The sequence below is a fragment of the Bos javanicus genome, chromosome 19 (genome assembly GCF_032452875.1).
Source record: "Bos javanicus breed banteng chromosome 19, ARS-OSU_banteng_1.0, whole genome shotgun sequence".
Classification (NCBI taxonomy): domain Eukaryota; kingdom Metazoa; phylum Chordata; class Mammalia; order Artiodactyla; family Bovidae; genus Bos; species Bos javanicus.
In genome coordinates this window covers 28860395-28879861 of record NC_083886.1, presented here as the reverse complement: position 1 = coordinate 28879861, position 19467 = coordinate 28860395, and the positions used below count along the sequence as shown (strand labels likewise).

Below are 19467 nucleotides of genomic sequence, written 5' to 3'. Positions count from 1 at the left end.
ACATAGTTACAATTTTTTTATCAGAACTTTTAAAATCTACTCCTTTAGCAACTTTCAAATATATAATCCACTATTGTTAATTAGAATCACCATGCTGTACTGTACATCACATCCCCAGAACTTATAACTGGAAGTTTGTACCTTCTGGCCAACTTCACCCATTTTCTGTACTCCCTCACCCCCAACTCTGGCAACCACCAATCAGTCCTTTTTCCCTCCTCTGGTTCTCAATCTGTGCCGTTCTCTGTTCCTATGAGTTTTTTTTTTTTTCCTCCAGATTTCACATATAAGTGAGATCATACAGTATTTGTCTTTCTCTGTATTATTGCACTAAGCATAATACCCTCCAAGTCCACCTGAAAGTGAAAGTGAAGTCGCTCAGTCGTGTCCAGCTCTTTGCGACCTCATGGACTGTAGCCTACCAGGCTCCTCTGTCCATGGGATTTTCCAGGCAAGAGTACTGGAGTGGATTGCCATTTCCTTCTCCAGGGGATCTTCCTGACGCAGGGATTGAACCCAGGTCTCCCACATCGTAGACAGACGCTTTACCGTCTGAGCCACCAGGGAAGTCCAAGGCCACCTATATTGTTGCAAATGGCAAGATATTTTTTCTTTCTCATTGCTGAATAATATTCCATTGTGTGTGTATGTATGGTGTGTGTGTGTGTGTGTATATACACATATACATTTTCTTTATCCACTCATCCAATGATGGACACTTAAGCTGATTCCATATATTAGCTATTATAAATAGTACTATAATGTACATGGGGGTGCCGATATTTCTTCGAGAGTGATTTCGTTTCCTCTGGATACATACCCAAAAGTGGAATTGCCAGATCATACGGTAGTTCAAATTTTTTTTTTGAGGCACCTCCATACTGTTTTCCACAACTGCACCAATTTACATTCCCAGTGCACAAGGGCTCCCTTTTCTCCACACTTTCATCAATATTGTCATCTCCTGTCTTTTTGACGACAGCCATTCTAACAGGCATGAGTTGATACCTCATTGTGGTTTGGATTTGAATTTCTCTGATTAGTGACACTGAGCACCTTTTCAGGTACCTGTTGGCCATTTGTATATCTTCTTTGGAAAAATGTCTTTTCAATTCTTCTGTACCTTTTTAAATCAGATTGTTTGTTTCTCGCTATTAAACTGTATGAGTTCTTTATGTATATTTTGGACATGTATTCAAATCTTATCAGATATAGGATTTGCAAATATTTCCTCCCATTCATAGTCTGCCTTTTCATTTTGTTGATGATTTTCCTTTGCTGTGTAAGAAGCTCCCTAGTTAGATATAGTCCCACTTGTTTATTTTTGCTTTTGTTGCCTTTGTTGTAGTGACAGAAAACGTGTACCCTTTGATCAACAGCTCCCTTTTTCCCTCTTGCCCCAGCTATCTACATTTTTTAAATGGAAAACCTTTGTTTTCCATGTTTCCCAATTCTATTCATGGAATAATCCATCTTTCCCCACAGATTTTAAATGCTACTTTTGTAGAAAATGCTTGCCTATATGTTTCATTTCTTTCTGCTTCTTTCCTGTTGCTTACATAATACATATTCCTGCCCCGGTCTATTTTCAGTTCAGTTCAGTCGCTCAGTCGTGTACGACTCTTTGCAACCCCATGAACCACAGCACGCCAGGCCTCCCTGTCCATCACCAACTGCCATAGTCTACCCAAACCCATGTCCATTGAGTCGGTGATGCCATCCAACCATCTCATCCTCTGTCGTCCCCTTCTCCTCCTGCCCCCAATCCTTCCCAGCATCAGGGTCTTTTCCAATGAGTCAGCTCTTCGCATCAGGTGGCTAAAGTGGAGTTTCAGCTTCAACATCAGTCCTTCCAATGAACACCCAGGACTGATCTTTAGGATGGACTGGTTGGATCTCCTTGCAGTCCAAGGGACTCTCAAGAGTCTTCTCCAACACCACAGTTCAAAAGCAATTCTTCAGTGCTCAGCTTTCGTTATAGTCCAACTCTCACATCCATACATGATTACTGGAAAAACCATAGCCTTGACTAGATGGACCTTTGTTTTAATTGCTCTTATTTATTTATTTTTGGCTGCACTAGGTCTTCATTGCTACATCCAGGCTTTCTCTAGTTGCGGTGAGTGGAGGCTACTCTCCAGTTGCTCAGTGTTCGGGCTTCTTATTTCAGTGGCTTCTCTCATTGCAGATCATGGGCTCTAGTATGCTCACACTTCAGTAGTTGTAGCACATGGGCTCAGCAGTTACAGCTCACGGGCTCAGGATCTGCGGTTCCCGGGCTCTAGAACACAGGCTCTGTAGTTGTGGCACACGGGCTTAGTTGCCCCAGGTATGTAGAATCTTCCCAGACCAAGGATGGAATCCATGTCCCCTGCATCGGCAGGCAGATTCTTAACCACTGGACCACCAGGCCAGTCCTAATTACTGTAATTTAATAAAAGATTTTCATTCACAGGTCTCCTTCATCACTTTCCTTCTTAATTTTTTTTGTTTTTTTTGCTATTTTTCAAGATATACTTTTAAAAATCCTTTACAATACCAATCTAGGGACTGTGGTACTTCGATTGGAGTTGTAATAAAATGGTACATTTAATTGGATGGAATGATCTTCATAATATTAAGATTCCCACTCAGAACAGGATAGGGCTCATCATTTATTTAAATCATTTTTTTGTAGCCTGCAACAAAGTTGTTTTCCTTCATATACATCCTAAGTTTTTGGCATATTTTTGTTACTTTTCTGAACGAAATTTTTTTGTGTGATGCTTTATAGCCAATTATTGCCAATATACAGGAAAAAGAGATAGCCTATTTTGGGCTTTGCTTAATAAGGAAGCTTTATAAATTGTGTCATTGTGCAGGACCATGCTACTCTTCATTATCACTTCAATTTTTGTATGTGGACCAATAAAAGCCAAGCAATAGCCTTTTTCTTTTCCAAAATTTTATTTCCCCAAATTTCAAACATACGGGAACACTAAAAGAATTTTACAATAATAACCTGTACACCCGCCACCCATATTCTACCACTAACTTTACTATACATTTGTCTTTTAACTGTTTTCCTACCTGTGGTTTACCTTTCACTAACGTATCCTCCCCACTGTTGAAATAGTTACCTATCTAACTCATGAAAGCCTTTAATAGTTCCCTCTGGAATAAAGCCAAATTCTTTAGCATAACATTCAAGGACCTTCAGAGGCAGACACCAACCCACCTTTTTAGTATCATTTCCCCCAACTCCTTGTTTCTTTGCACATAAAGTGTTCTTTACCTGGATGCTCTTACTCATCCTCGATGAAATCCTACTTACCCTTCATCCCGAACTCAAATATCTCCTCCATCACCAGGCCTTGGCAGCATTCCAGGGGCTACATTAGTTGCTCCCATAAGACTCTTATAAAGCTTCGTCCAGGCATCATAATATATTGTAAATATTTTTTATATGTCTGTCTTCCCCACTAGACCATGAGATCATCAAAAGCAAAACCCTGCCTCACTTCTCTCTGTATTCTGCTGCCTAGCAGGATGTCCCACACACTGTGAGGCTCAACAGACCTTGGGCAGGAGAGATTAGATACAGATGACTGGGGTCTGCGGAACCCGCAGCCCCCTGGGGAGAACACCTTGGGGTCTGGATGGTGGAGTACGCACCTGCACAGGCACTCCCAGGTCTAGCTTCAGCCCCATACAAGGGTCGATGAAGATGGTGAGGATGGGTTCCGAAGGGTCCTGGGCAAAGTGTTCCAGAACAGTGCTGTGCTCCTCTGTCCATGTGGCGTCCGCCAGTCCTGTCAGTACAGCCCGGGACAGGAAGAGGGGCTTCTGCAGAATGAGAGCAGAGGGCCAGAGCAGGCGCAGCTGTCAGTGTAGGTCACTTCTCCCTTCCACTGCCATGTGTGGGAGTCATGGGGAGTGAGAACAGGTTCGGAAGAAAAAGCTGAGGACCAACTGACTGATAGGTTTCAGAAGAAACAAGACAATAAGATCCTCTTCCCTCTATGAGTAAAAATAGAATGGATCATAGAGGAAGACCAAGGGATAGCATCTTTCTGAAATATTTCATTTATGCCTGTGGTTGTAAAAATGTCTTATCAAACAACTTTCAACCTCACAGTAAAACTAAATTAAGGGAACATGTAGGATATTAGCCTCAGTCAAGAAATTAGGGGCAAGAGGATGACAAGCTGGAAAAAGAATAAAGGTAGAAGAGCAATTTTTCCATGATGTGGCCTCCACAGAATACTGGAATAAGTTTGCTACACTGGGCAAAAGTCAACTGGCCCAGCAGCTAGAAAAAAAGAAAAAGGGAAGGGAAAAGACAAAACTAGAAAACAACAAAGGACAAATCAATTGGATGGAAAATAAGTCATAACTGGTGGCTAGAAAAAAACATAGCATTTTTAGAACAGTATTAAATAAATTAAGAAAACTACAGGATATGAAGACCTAGCTCAGTGAACTGGAGAAGTCACTCTGTCCTCCCAGTACTCCGAGAAGATGAAAAGCAATCCCTTTTGCTTACAGTTTCCAGGTCAAGAAAATTTAACCACTGATCCAAAATCTTTCATATATAAAGACATGCATAAAAGAACTTTCCTGGTGGTCCAGTGACTAAGACTCTGTGATCTCAGTGCAGGGGGCCAGAGTTCAATCCCTAGTCAGGGAACTAGATCCCACATGGCGCAACGAAAGATCCCAAGTGCCACAACTGAGACCTGGCACAGCAAAATAAGTAAATAAATAAATTTTTTAAAAAATTTACAATAGCTAGGACATGGAAGCAACCTAGATGTCCACTGGCAGACGAATGGATAAGAAAGCTGTGGTACATATACACAATGGAATATTACTCAGCCATTTAAAAGAATGTATTTGAATCAGTTCTAATGAGGTGGATGAAACTGGAACCTACTATACAGAGTGAAGTAAGCCAGAAAGAAAAACACCAATACAGTATACTAACACATATATATGGAATTTAGAAAGATGGTAACGATGACCCTTATGCAAGACAGAAAAAGAGACACAGATATAAAGAACAGACTTTTGGATTCTGGGGGAGAAGGCGAGGGTGGGATGATTTGAGAGAATAGCATTGGAACATGTATATTACCATATGTGAAACAGATCACCAGTCCAAGTTTGATGCATGAAACAGGGCACTCAAAGCCGGTGCACTGGGACAACCCTGAGGGATGGGATGGGGAGGGAGATGGGAGGGGGGTTCAGGATGCGGGACACATGTACACCCATGGCTGATTCATGTCAATGTATGGGAAAAAACCACTACAATATTGTAAAGTAATTACCCTCCAACTAAAATTAATTAATTATTTTTTTAAAAAGACATGTATGAAGACCCAGTGAAAAGAACACTAAGGATATGAACAAACATTTCATACTATTGAAAAAAGAGAGAGAAAAAAAATGAAAATGTGGAAAAATATTCAATTTCACTTGAAATTAAAGAAATAAAAATAAACACAGCAAAAGTATATCATGTATTGCCTATAATTATTAAAAAAAAAAAAAACAACCTGCTAAACTGCTAACACCCAGGTTTGGAAAGGGTTTGTTGCTAGTATGAGGGCAAAAAATGCAGTCTTTCTGAACAATAGTTTGGCATTATGTATTAAAGGTGTTACAAATGTCCTTTACTCTTTGATTCAGGAACTCCATATCCAGGAATCTAATTTTAGCAAATATTAAGTATTTCAAAATATGTTAGTTTTATTTATAAAATTCATCACAGTACTATTAAAGCAAAAAAAAATCATAAATGGAAAAACGTCCAAGAGTAAGGATTTAACTATGGTACATATACCTTATCAAGCACTGAGTGAACATTTAAAATGGTGCTTACAGGGAATTCCCTGGCAATCCAATGGTTAGGGGGCTTCCCAGGTGGCATTAGTGGTAAAGAACCCACCTGCCAATGTGGGCTTGATCCTTGGGTGGGGAAGATCCTCTGGAGGAGGACATGGCAACCCACTCCAGTATTCTTGCCTGGAGAATCCCACGGACAAAGGAGCTTGGCAGGCTACAGTCCATAGGGTCACAGAGTCAGACAGGACTGAAGTGACGTAGCAGACACGCCAGTGGTTAGGACTCCACGTTTTCACTTCCCCAGGACCAGGTTCAATCTCTGGTCGAGAACTAAGATCCCACAAACCTCGAGGCACAGCCCAAAAAAAGAGGCGTCTTGTGATTTATGTATTTCTGATAAAAAATAACAGCATCCCCAGTTTTTTTTAAGGTCCTTTTTTAAGGAGCTTAGTTCCCCTTACATTGGGAGCACAGAGTCTTAACCACTGTAATTCCAGGGAAATCCTCTGTATTCTTTTTTAAGAATGTAACAACATGAAGAATGATAAAATGTTTTGTGAAAAAGCCTAATTTAAAAAGTATAATGTGTAGTATAGTTAAGATTGTTAGAAAACAAAATAACTCTCAAATCTACAGAAAGAAAGGACATATACCCAATTATTAATATTGAATGTGTTTAGTCATAACTTCATTTTCCCTTTCTTTGTTTTACCTTTCTATCCCTTCCAGTTTTTTTCTTTAATGAGTAGTTGTTATTTTGCTCTCCCTTTCTAGAAAGTTCAAGGTCACTATTCTTCTAATCCAGGTTAGAAGTTGTCCCCAGGCTCTGATGCAGCTTGAAAATAAAGGTATACAGGTCATGGAGTGTCAATTTCTGAAAGTATTTCAAGTGGCTTCTGTAAACTTTTCAGCCAAAGGAGAGCACCGAAGGACAGGAAGAAAGAGGATGTCTTAGAAATTAGGACAGTGTCTGCCAGCTTGTTCAACATGTCCAGATTTCACCCATTCGACAGATAAAGCTTGTCACATTTTGACCCAAAATGGAGAGACGAGGAAGGGCCTGCTAAAAGTCCTGTTCCCTCCTGAAAGCTCTCTTCTTCTGGAGGAGTAGGGGGCATGGATAACTCTGCCCTTTACTCAGTGTACTGGATTTGCAGTGAGCAGGCTACCAGTTTCTGCTGGTAGAAAGAAAAGGTATCAAGTGAGAGACTGAAGAAGAGAATTCCTCAAACACCATTCTGCAACTGATCCTTTGAATCACCAATTGCTGGTGAGGAATACTTGTTTCAACAACAACCCAAACTTACCACATCTACCTCACGCTCCTCTAATTCTTCTTTCTGTATTTCAGGTTGCTCCAATACTGGCTCTGGGGAAAAAATTCAAAAATGAAAGCATTCCTTTAAAAATTAAATATACAGTCACCATCAGTCAGTTCAGTTCAGTTTAGTCGCTCAGTCGTGTCCGACTCTTTTCGACCATATGATCCAGTAATTCTAGGTATACCCAACAGAACTGGAAGCAGGCACTCAAACAGATATTTGTATGCCCATGTTCACAGCACTGCTATTTACAACAGCCAAAAAGCAGAAACAACCCAAGCGTCCACCAAAGATGAATGGATAAACAAATTGCAGTGGAATATTAATCAGCCAAGAAAAAGAATGGGGGTCTGCTACAATATGACAATGTGGATGAAAATGTAACATTAAGTGAAAGAAGCCAGTCACAAAAGACAGTATATTGTACGATTCCACTTATATAAAATGTCCACAACAGGCAAATTCAAAGACACAGAAAGTAACAGATTAATGGTTACCAGGATCTGGGAGGAAAGGGGAATGGGGAGTGACTGCTAAGAGGCTAAGCTCTCACGCAACGGAGAAGTAAAGATACAGTGGCCACCGGGTGCCAGTTTCTCAAGTTACCTGAAGTGGCTTTTGGTGAAGGGGTTAAAATGCTCTAAAATTAGGGACTTCCCTGGTGGTCCAGTGGTTAAGACTCCCAATGCAGGGGGCCCCCATTGGATCCCTAGTTGGGGAAATAGATCCCACGTGCTATAACTAGAGTTCCCATGCAGTAACTAAAGATCTCGAATGCTGAAACCAAGACTTGATGCAGACAAATAAATAAATATATTTTTTTAATGTTCTAAAATTAGATAGTGGAGATGGTTGCATAGGCTGGTGAATACAGCAAAAATCACTGAATTATATACTTTAAAAGTATGAATTTAAAAAAATATTGATTGATTGATTGATTGATACATGTATTTAATCTGCATTAGGTCTTAGTTGTGACGCTTGCCTGGCAGCATATGGGACCTTAGCTCTCCAACCAGGGGTCAAACCCATGTCCCCTGCATTGGAAGGTGGTCTCTTAACTACTGGACCACCAGGGAAGTCCCAAACACATGAACTTTATAGTAAGTGGATTATATCTTAATTTTCTTTTAAAAAGCTGGCAGGGGTGCAGAGGGAGGCAGGGGAATGAAGGCAGTCAGTCTTAAGGTTATTCTAGCCACTCAGTTTCTGGCCTGCCATTCTTCCCCTAGCCTCTTCCCTCATGGAGAAGTTGAGACCCTCAGAAATTGGCCCCTTTCCAAGCACCCCCACCCCCACTCTGGATGCCATAACAGTCAAGGGGGTGTTTCTCTCCCTCATGATCTGTTTTTCACACAGAAGCCTGGGGCAAAACAGGTGGGTTTCCCATCTCCTGTGGGCTGAAAGGAGGAAGGAACGGATGGGATGGAACCACAAGACTTTGGGGAACAGGACACTCAGAGAACAGGACACTCGGACTTCCAGAAAGAAAACCTAAGAGGGGAGTAAGGCACAGAGGTTGAGGAATGAAATCATGAGAAAGATGGAACAGCTGACTCTAGGAGCTCAGGAGTGAGAGGGATGAGTGACTGAGACAGCCAAGGCCCTTCGAGAAAGCCAAGGGCGTCCAAGGTTCCAGACAGGAACAAGGCAGAGAGAACGAGACTTAGACCATCTCAAGAGTAAACAGGTTTCCTCTTCTATAGTACAATTTATATAAAGTCTAAACCACACAATATGATACTAATATGTGATGGTCATGGATACATGCAGTAAAAATTTAAAAAACAAGCTTGAGAATGACAAACATCAACTCAGCATAGCGGTGACCTTCGGAGAAGGAGAGAAGGGCTTGCAGGGCAGGGGGACAGAGGGATTCATTTGTTGCTATCGTGATTAATTTACACATTGGGTAATGGGTACATGGGTGTTCATAATGTTCTCTACGCTTTTTCTTATTTGCCTGAAATACAGGTCTACAATCCCTTGTCCAAAACTCTTCAGTTCAGTTCAGTTCAGTCGCTCAGTCGTGTCTGACTCTGCGACCCCATGAATCACAGCATGCCAGGCCTCCCTGTCCATCACCAACTCCCGGAGTTCACTCAAACTCACGTCCATCGAGTCAGTGATGCCATCCAGCCATCTCATCCAAAACTCTTAGTGTCACATATATCTCAGCATTTAGACTTGTAATATAGTATGGTATGTGAGACCCCCACCCACCTCCTGGGGGCTCTAGAGCAGCACTCCACTTTTCATGTTAGTATTCCTGCAGTAAAACATGGAAAATGTATACTAAGTGGCTTAAATAGACTATAAATACCTCAAGTCAGTTTAGGTTATATTTTACCACCAAATAAGTTTGGATGCCAAACTCGGGGCGGGGGGGTGGACTTTTATTTCTCAGGGCTTTTTAAAATTACAGATATGAGATCATGAATCTGTACTTCTCCTTCTTTTCTTAGTGGAAATGGCTATCAATTAGAACTTCAAAAGGGTGTGTGCCCTTTAAGCCACCATTCTTCAACCGGAAGTGTTTAGGCCTGGTCTTAGTCTGTTCCAGGCTACTATAACAAAATATCAGTTTGTTGTTGTCGCTGTTCAGTCACTAAGTCATATCCAACTCTTTGGGACCCCAGGAACTGTAGCCCAAGAGGTACCTCTGTCCTCCTCTATCTCTGGGAATTTGCTCAAATTCATGTCCACTGAGTTGGTGATGCTATCTAACCATCTCATCCTCTGTCACCCCCTTCTCCTTTTGCCTTCAATCTTTCCCAGCATCAGGGTCTCTTCCAGTGAGTCAGCTCTTCGCATCAGGTAGCCAAAGTACTGGAGCTTCAGCTTCAGCATCAGTCCTTCCAATGAATATTCAGGGTTGATTTCCTTTTAGGATTGTCTGGTTTACAACCTCCTTACAATCCAAGGGACTTCTCAAGAGCCTTTTCCAGCACCAAATTCAAAATCATCAATTCTTCCGCATTCAGCCTTCTTTATGGCCCAACTCTCACACCCGTACATAACTACTGGAAAAACCATAGCTTTGACTATATGAACCTTTGTCAAAGTGATGCCTTTGCTTTTTAATACACTGTCTAGGTTTGTCATAGCTTTTCTTCCAAGGAGCATCTTTTAATTTCATGGCGGCAGTCACTGTCTGCAGTGATTTTGGAGGGCAAGAAAACAAAGTTTGTCACTGCTTCCCCTTTCCCCCCTTACTTCTAAGCAGCAGACATTTATTTCTCAAAGTTCTGGAGGCTGAGGTCTTGAGTTCAGGGTGCCAGAAAGGCTGTGTGAGGGCCCTCTTCTGGGTCGCAGACCTCTCTATGTATCCTCACATGGTGGAAGTGAACACGGACTCTCTCCGGGTTGTTTCTTATAAGGCATGAATCCCACTTATGACAGTTCCCTCATGATTTAAGCACCACCCAAAGGCCCCACCTAGTAACACCATCATATTGGGCATTAAAATTATAATATATGAATTTGGGCAGGGAGACACACAAACATTCAGACCATAGTAGGCCCCCTCTGCCTCCAGCAGGACAAGCTTCAATTCCTCCCAACTCCAAAGACTGCAAGAATTAATATTCATTTCAGGGCTGCCTTGGAGACCCAAGTCTTCTCTGAACCTCTATCAAGTGTCAGCTAGAAAGCAATCAAACAATTAAAAGGCTTGGAGCTAAAGAGATCCTTGGTGTTTGGGGTTAATGCTTTCATTTAGAAGTTCCTTCCATTCCCATCCCAGGGGATTCTCCAAATTGAACCTCACTGCCTTCCTTCTTTCCTCCTGCTGCTTCTGGTACCCAGCTTCTAGAAGCCAGTCCCACTTTAAACAGCTTTTAAGAACTCAAGAGAAAAAAAAACTGTACACTTCTAATGTCTAGATCCCAGGGCAAGGCTCTTTGTACCCTGGACCTTTCTCCCACACCCACGGCTAATCTCTCACCTTTTACTATTAAAAGTAGATTCTATTTCTCTCCATCTTGACAGGCTGCTAGGAGTATAGGAAACCCCAGGTAGAAGGGCAGGGCTATCTGTAGCTCAGTCATAGCTACACTGGCCAGCGCTCTAAGGCTCAGCCCAACGACAGCACCTTTCAACCCTAATGGCCTCAGCTCACCCACCATAGAGGAATCCCCCCAAATCAAAGCCACAAGAGGCAGACTCTTTAAACTCTTTTCTTCCTCAATCTAGACGTCAGGCTTCTTTTCCTGTGGCCTTGAACCGGAAGACCCTTAGTCTACCAAGACCCTGCCAAACTGAGGGCGGAGACACAACAACCTTAAACAGATGGGAGAAAGATTCAATCGGGCTTAGGATTCAAAGGATGGCAAGGCAGGCTGAGTCTCCATGGTGATGGGCTTAATGAGAGGAAACCACTATTTGTTTTGCCACCCAGGGTGAAAAAGGAAGAGATCAAACCCTCTTCACTGGCGTAGAAGCAACCAGGAACACTTGAAATAAGAAGGAAGAGGCTAGAAGATTTGTTGGTGAGCTCTGGGTGCACTGGGGAGAAATTTTAAGACTGAAAGAACAAGTATAAGGCTGGCCAGGAGGGAAAACCCCAAACAAGGGACCTAGCAGTGGCCTGAAATTCAGCTAAACTCCTTTCTTCTTACCCAGAAGAAACAGAACCTGCTCCCTGGCCCTAAAACTCTCTTCAAATACAAACATTCTGCCTCCACGTCTCTCTCCAGCAAGTACCCACCAGGCTCCTCCTTGACGGTCTCCGGCTCCGCCTGGACCTCGCTGCTGGCCGGCAAGGTGATCTCCTCGACCTGTGCATCCAGAGTAGACTGGGCAGCTCGCCGGCGGGCACTTCCCCGGCTAGTCACTTTCCGCTTTTTGTCAGCTTTGCTGGACATCGTGTAGGCAAAACCTGCAGATACACGGACGCTGGGGGGTCCACAACCAGCTCTATCCCCAAACCTCAGTCCTTTCCCTAGGATACCCCCACTTTCTTCAGGGCCTTGGGTTAAAAATCAAAATCAGTCCCTCAAGACATTAGGAATAAATGGAAGTGGACTCTGTATGTCCACTGCAGGGGGCATCAGTTCCATCCCTAGTTGGGGAACTAAGATCCCGGCTGCCCCGAGGCATGGCCAAGAAATAAAAATGATAAAAATGATGGTATGGCAGACACCCACTAATGAGGATGTAGGAACCCCTATCTCTGCCCAGAGGTGTGAGAACATAGATAATTAAGAAAAGATCTACCAGCTGAGGTGTGGCTGCACACACCCTCAATCACTCAGGGCCATGGTGAGTGAGCGAGGGCCCAGGGAAGACTGTCCTCAGGTTCCTTTTTTCCACACTCTCTGTCACTGTGTCAAGTCACTAAGCAACCAAGATGATTTTCCTATGTATCTCCTTTCCTCCCAAGTTCCCCGCTGGAAGGAGGGGGGAAAATGTCCCTCCTACCACTGTGACCTCCTTAAACAAGGAAAAATCAGTAATTGAAATGTGTCTCTTTAGCTTTCCATTCCTGAGTGATAGGAACCCTGTTCTGAGTGTTCTAAAAGGTCTCTTAGCCTAGCTGGCTGAGTTACTCTGTGCTGACCAATTAATGAAGACTAATATCACTCAATTTCAGATGCCCTGAAAACAGACTGGAAAAATGAAGGACAAAAGTCATTCAACACTGAACTTGGAATTGTGTCTGGGGGAGGAAGAAACGGGGTGATGAGGAAGGCCCCAGGAACGTCTCTCTCAGAAAAGTGGGATGGTGGGAAGCAGGGCATCTCTGGCAGGCACCCAGGGCAATGTCTGACGGCTGGGCAGTCCCTCTTCACTCAGCTCCAGTCTGACAGCCAGCCACCTGTGGCTTTTCTTCCTCCTCCCCACAGGATGCCACAGGCATTGATCGTTATGAGTCTCAGACTTGAAGGATTTGTACTTTGCTCCAAGGAAAATCTTTCTATTAGGCCAACACATCAACTGAACCAACTACTGCGGTGCGGCTTCTGCCACCGGTCTCCAGAGAAGCGTCAGGCTGTGCTTCCCTGCCAGCGGCGGGAGCTTCAGGAACATTCCACCGGCCAGGCTGGGAGCCCCCTCCCCTAGGGGCTCACCCCCGGATCCACACCGTGGCCTAAGGAGGCGCTATCTACTAGACTCGCTCTATTTCTCAGGAAATAAGTCAGGGTCCGGCCCCCTCCTCCAACCACCAGTGGCTATCAGTGGGCAAACCTCCCCTCAAAGGCGCTTCCTCCCACAACTGTCACAACTGTCTCCGCTTCCTCATCTCAACTCCAGTTGGCCCTTCTTCTCCTCCGCCAACTGCCCCTTCCTCTCCCCTCCCCCACAACTGCCCCTTCTTCCTCGTCCCCCCACAACTCTCCCTCGCACCCCCTCCCCACTTCCCCTTCTCCCCATAGCTTCGCTCTCTTCCTCTCCCCGCTTCCCGCTGCCCCCAACACACACCTCACGATGCCGACCCTCTCCTCCCTAGACCGACCGACCGGTCACTCTAGCTAAGAAGTTGCCCCGCGTGACTTTCTCCGGCAGGCGCCCGCACGCGTCGCCTCGGCAACCCTGGGCGTGGGGCGGGGAGGGAGTGGCGGGGGCCCGAGCTTGCGGAACCAGCCTCCTCTGCGCAGGCGCAGAGAAACCCCGGTCCGCGGCTGCTGGCACGGCTTCGTCCGCGTAACCCAGGCGGGGACCCGGGGCAAGAAGGCTAGGGGGCAAGGGAAAGCCGCTAAATCTGGCAAGCTGGAGGGAAGGGGGCTGGTCTGGGAATGGGCTGGACGAACTGGAGCTGGAAACAACCCTTGGAAACAACTGAAAAGGCTGGGGGAACCCCAAGCGCCCGACCCCGCGCCCGGGTCTGCGGGCTCCATCCCGGGCGAGTCCAGCAGATGGCGCCCGAGGTCCCGCCTGCGAGATTCACACGCGCTCTAGAAGGAGCTCCAGGATTTCGAGGCAGCCGTGGCTGCAGCTGAGTCCGGGGGAAAAACCGGGGCTGGAGCACCCCTGCCCTCCCGCTCGATCCCCCTTCTTAGTTCGGACTGGGGTCTAGGATCGCCGGGCAGCGCGGGGCGGGGGAGGGAAGGAAGAACGGAACTGGAATTTTTGGAATCTGAGGATTGACTTTAGAAAGCGTCGCTCGTTTTGGGGGAGACAGGAGGCGGGGACTCTCTGGGGAAGGTGACCGGGCCGGGGAGGGGCTCGGCTCTCCATAAGAACAAAGGCTGAGTCCTGGGGAATCGGGAGGAGAGGAGTGTGAGAGGAGGGGCAGACCGCGGCCTATGCTAGGGGGCGCTGCAGGCCTGTTCTGCCAGAAGAGGCGCCTGGAAGACTGAGCTGTACCTGGGGCGGTAGAAGCTTTAGGGAGGGCTGGGAGATGGAGGGAGGAAGCGAGTCAGGGGGATGGGAAGGCACCCTCCCAGCTTCCATCAATAGTGCCTAATTAAGACAAAGCCAGCAGCGAGCCCACTGATTACATTTCCATGAGGAGCTAAATTGATGACAATTTCTTTGCTGGATGAGGAGCGAAGCTGGCACCTCAGTTCCCCTTTTTCCTGGTTGATGTTCACACCTGACGGGTCTCATTATGCCAGTATTCTGGCAGGAGAGGAGTGGCAGCCCCTGGTACTCCTGAAGGGCCTGTGGATTAATACACACCCGGACCCAGCTCTGACCTCACCATCCTGCCTACCCCTTGGCATGCCCCCCCCCCATTATCTTCAAAGTGGGTGTCTGGGCTCCCGCTCAGCCCACACTCATGTTGCTGAGGGCGAGGATTGAAGGAGAGGGGGATCCTGCCACACCCCACAACCAGCTGCACAGCAAGCAGGGCTACCCTGCTAACCAGTTCGGCAGTGGGTGGCAGAGAGGTGACGTGATTGGTCAGATCCCCCAGAGAGAAGTCCCAAAGGAGTGACGATTTGAGGGGAGGCATAAGATGGGGAGACTTATAAGCAGGGCTCATGGCTCCCTCAGGGAAAGAAATGTTGTGTAGACCCCATTTCTTTTCTGACACCCCCCCCCACAACGTTGGCTGTGCCTAGGGATCCCAGCCCCCTACATTATGCTAAACAGGTAATCAAACATCTCGCTTTGCTAATTACTCCTCAATCCGATTAAACACTACTGAAGCTCATCAACAGAGGTGGAGGTAGGGGAAGGGCTGAAGGGGGGGCAATCACATCTGTGATGGGGGTCTTGTGCCCAGGGGCTCTAGGAGACAGCTGAGAAACAGCCAGGGTAGCAAGACTCAATACCTGGCAGAGGAAACGGGCAGAAGAGTTGTACCACACTGCTTCAGGGTTTCCCTCCTCCCAGAACCTTCGTTACCCTCAGAAGCCAGGCATCCGGCCATTCCCACAACTCCACACACACACACACCCCTGTCCCAGCTTTAATAAGTCCTGTTCTCTCACTGTCAATATTTGATTTCTCAGAGCCATCTCCACGGAGAGAGGGGGCTCTTCCCCTGGAGCTCCCCTACCTTGGCCCTTTTTTGCCCACCCCAGGCTCTTTGTGCCCCCAACCTTCTCTGAACTAGCTGATTTAATGAAATGATATTAAAGTCTTAAGCAACTCCAAAAGAATGGTTGTTATGGTGAAGGGAGTGGGCAGGACGCCTGGGTCCCTGAGGGGAGCAAGGGCTGAGGAGGAGGGAGAGGGAGCCAGAGGCTAAGGTCTGGAGGCCCCAGTCCCCAAAGGGGAGCAGCAGATTTAGGGTAAGCTGGGGGCTGGCCCTCTGGATGATGGTAGGAAGCAGAGGATAAGGGCTGGGGGCTAGAACAAGGTGGGTAGTGGGAGGACATTTCCGGGGTCCAGGTCTCAGCCTGCTGTCCAGGGCATCATCAGGGATGGAGAAGCCAGCTGGGAGCACAAAGCCTCTGTGCCAGCAGCCTCCCTGCTGACTGCCCTGGGCCGGTCCCGTGAGAACCAAAACAAGATTCCTCTTCAACCCTGACTCATCCCTCCTCCCCTCCCCCATCCCACCCCTCAACAGACCCCCACAGGTGATTTGTAGCTGATGCCCTCTCGGTGGTAGGTGGTCACAGCCAGGAGGGAGTCTGTTCCATGACAGGAGTAGCTGAGAGTTTCCAGGAGAAGAGAGAACAGAGGCCAAGAGATGGGGAGCCAAGCACCACCCCCATCTCCCCCCACCCATCCCATCTCACTCCCCTGGGGACCCTGGCCCAGCCCCAGTCCCCTTGGGGTGGTGGGAATGCAAGGACATTTGGCTGAGCTGATTGATGAGGGAGGAGGCAGCCACTGGGCACTGAGGCTGCTGTTTGCTGAGCACACAGCTTCCTCCCCACTCACCAGCTGCCGCTCCCCCCCACAGGCTGCTCGATCTACCCACCCCACCACCACCACCACCAGCCACTGGGATTGGAGGGAACCCATGCCTGAGTTTTTGATGGCAACTGAAGGAAATGGGAGAGCCAGACCACAAAGGGCTTTGATCCTACTGGGACCCAGGGACTTGGTCCCCTCAAAACTCCCTTCAGTATTCCACCTTCCCTGCTACCTTTTAAACATCTCCCCAGTGCTAAGTTTTCCCTCCCATTTAGTCTGCATCCTTTTCCCTACCCCCACCCAACTTCAACCCATCTCAGCCAACCCCCAGCCTCCAAACCAGCCTGCCACATCTCTCCCAGCCTGCCTACAGATCTTGAAACGACTCTCTGGGGAAGGGGATGCCCCATGTTCATGATTCCCTTTAGAAAGCTCCATTTTTTCATTCTAACTAAATTTCCAGTTGTGGTGTCAATCATCCTCCATCAGAAATTCCCACTGCAACCCTTTGCTCTATTCTCCTTTTCTTAAAACCCTCAACACTGACCACATACACAAACATAAACACCTCAACTTAATTTACATCCTGCTTCTGTTTGGAAGGATAGAAAGTCTGAGCTTCCATCTGCAGCAGAGCCCCCAAGGCAGCCTCCATCCTATGCTGGGTGAGGGCTTTACCTTCTGTGGTCCCCAGCTCTCTCAGATCCTTTACTTCCACTCTGCCTGCCTGCTCTGAACTCTGTCCCAGCAGCCCAAAATCTCAGGGCATCATCCCTGCCCTCCCAGAGTATAAACTTTAGTTGAGGAAAACACAACTCACACCTGCACAAGAAACAAAGGAGCAACACAGAAGACCAAGTTAGATCAGCTTCCTAATCGTGGATTCTTCTTAGTCATTTGCTGCCCTGCAGGCTGAGGCTGGGGAAGGACAGGACACGTCTAGAACATGTGTGTGGCTGTGATGTATTCCTCGCTGTTCCCAAGCCCGCCTAGATTTCCCCTCTGTGCTTCGCACTTTCTGTTCCCTCTTTCTGCTCTGCCCTTCCCATAGTGTCTGCCTTCCTTAGGTGCATGCTAAGTTGCTTCAGTTGTGTCAGACTCTTTGCGACACTATGGACTGTAGCCCACCAGGCTCCTCTGTCCATGGGATTCTTCAGGCATGAACACTGGACTGGGTTGCCATGCCCTCTTCCAGGGGATCTTCCTGACCCAGGGATCAAACCCACACCTCCTGGATCTCCTGCATTGGCAGGCAGGTTCTTTGCCACTAGCGCCACCTGGGAAGCCTGCCTGCCTTCCTTATTCCTCATTATTAAAGGTCTTGAGCAAATGTCCCTCTTCAGAGAGACCCTCCTAACCTGAAGCATCTCCCTGATATCCTCCACCCTCTGCATCCCCTTGCTGTTTTGTTTATATCACTTATCACTACCAGAAATTTTATTACGTTTTCCCACCAAAATGTGAACTTTATGAAAGCAGAGACTTTGCCTTATTCACCTCATACTATTAGTGCCTGAAATAGTACCTGGAACCAAGTAGACATTTAATATGATGCTGAGCGAATGAATGGATAAATGAATGTTTTCTGCCCCTCTTCTTTCTGTTATAGCTGATATCCTGGGAGTGTGTTTGTGTATTTGTACCTAGAAGGCAAATGGGATGGCATGTGTTGTTCTGTATGAAGTCACCTGAGCTTTCAAATATCAATAGCTCAAAAGATACACAAGTCACCACACATGTGGAAGGCTGTAGGTCTTGTGTTGTCAGTGTGGGGAGAGGGAAAGTCCATAGATGCCAGTGCTCTGAGGGGGTGTATCCCAGGGTAGTGCAGGGACTGCAGAATGCGCTGTTCCTCTCCCCAGCTGTGCATCTGTCCCCAGGTGTCTTCCTGTCTCTCAGCATGTTGTGATGTCTCGGCTGCTTTGGTGAGATGTTTGTCTGTCACGGAGACTGTTTATCCCCACTGCTCTCCCTCTCTTCTCTCTACCTGTTCCTCTGGATATATGTGTAGGGGGAGTCTTCCTTGGCTCTCTTGCCCCCTCTCACACACAGCCCTGCCCCAGTCATGGACCCCTCCCTCGTTTGCTGGGCCCTGTTGCTGGGCTCTGGGTTGCCATAGTGACGGTTGCCAAGTCCCTGAGGCTGATAGCCAGCGATGGGGCTGTCGGCTCCATCCACGCGGGAGGCTGAGGGGGGCTTCCCATTGTGTGGAGAAGGGGATGTTGCCATGACAACCAACCCCCACTAAGGGGCAGGGACCAGCCCTTCCACACCAGCCCCCAGCCTCCCCACCTCAGGCAAGCTCCAGTGCAGGCTTAGAAGGCAGGAGTAAATTCCAGACAACCCAGCACCTGGCCTTCCAGTTTTCAACTTCCCTCCTATAGCACCTGCACCTCTTGGGACCCAGGCATCTTGCTCAAACAGGGGGAGGGACAGGGGTCTCACCGGATAGAGGCGGGCCAGGAGGACCCCTTGACCTCCAGGCAGATGGGAGACAGTGGGAGGGGACCTAAAGTCAGGGAGGGGCGGGTAGGGCAGAGGTTGTGACCCCTGTCGACTGGCTCCAGCGATGCTCCTGACAGCTGCTTTTGTGATTGGAGAATGGAGTTGAGTCTAGGGGGCTGGGCATCCAAGTTTTATGGGGAGAAGAGCCTGGGTTAGTACACAGGGAGCCAGGGGATAGGTAGCTTGATGCCTGGGTCCCTGAGTCTTCTGGACATACAAGTGCCTTGGGTCAGGGTAGGAGAGTATAGACTGAACACGTGAACATGTTTTTCTACTTTGTTTCTGAGACTTGCCTTGAGTCTGGTACTTTGGTTTAACAACAGATGCTTAGGTTTTCCCCCATGTGTGAAATTATATTCAGACATCCCCAATAGCATGATGTATTGGTAACTCCCACTCCCACCTGGGTTTTTCTCTCCCTCCATTGGAAGTGGCTGCCTTCCTCAGCCTTCTCACTCACCGCCTTACCCATCCCATGCCCTTCCCTCAGCAGATCATGCATTATCCACCTCAGTGATCCCACCCAACCCTCTCCCTACTCCTTGGTTTCATGCAA

The 19467-nt window shown here is 47.1% G+C and overlaps 1 protein-coding gene across 7 annotated transcripts in view; it reads right to left on the bottom strand.

The window, feature by feature from the left end:
• The window catches only part of DNAH2 (dynein axonemal heavy chain 2), a 108394-nt gene extending 94700 nt beyond the window's left edge, over nt 1–13694 (bottom strand). For 4 of the 7 annotated variants that reach the window (XM_061389563.1, XM_061389565.1, XM_061389566.1 and 1 more), the window contains exons 1-4: nt 13575–13689; nt 11860–12030; nt 7137–7198; nt 3655–3825 (exon numbers count right to left, since the gene is read on the bottom strand). In XM_061389563.1, the coding sequence (XP_061245547.1) occupies nt 3655–3825; nt 7137–7198; nt 11860–12016 (390 nt within the window). In that variant the 5' untranslated portion in view covers nt 12017–12030; nt 13575–13689. Of the gene's footprint in view, nt 1–3654; nt 3826–7136; nt 7199–11859; nt 12031–13574 lie in introns of all 7 variants that reach the window. The other 3 variants (XM_061389569.1, XM_061389568.1, XM_061389567.1) reach the window with 3 other exon arrangements.
• Nucleotides 13695–19467: the final 5773 nt, after the last annotated feature.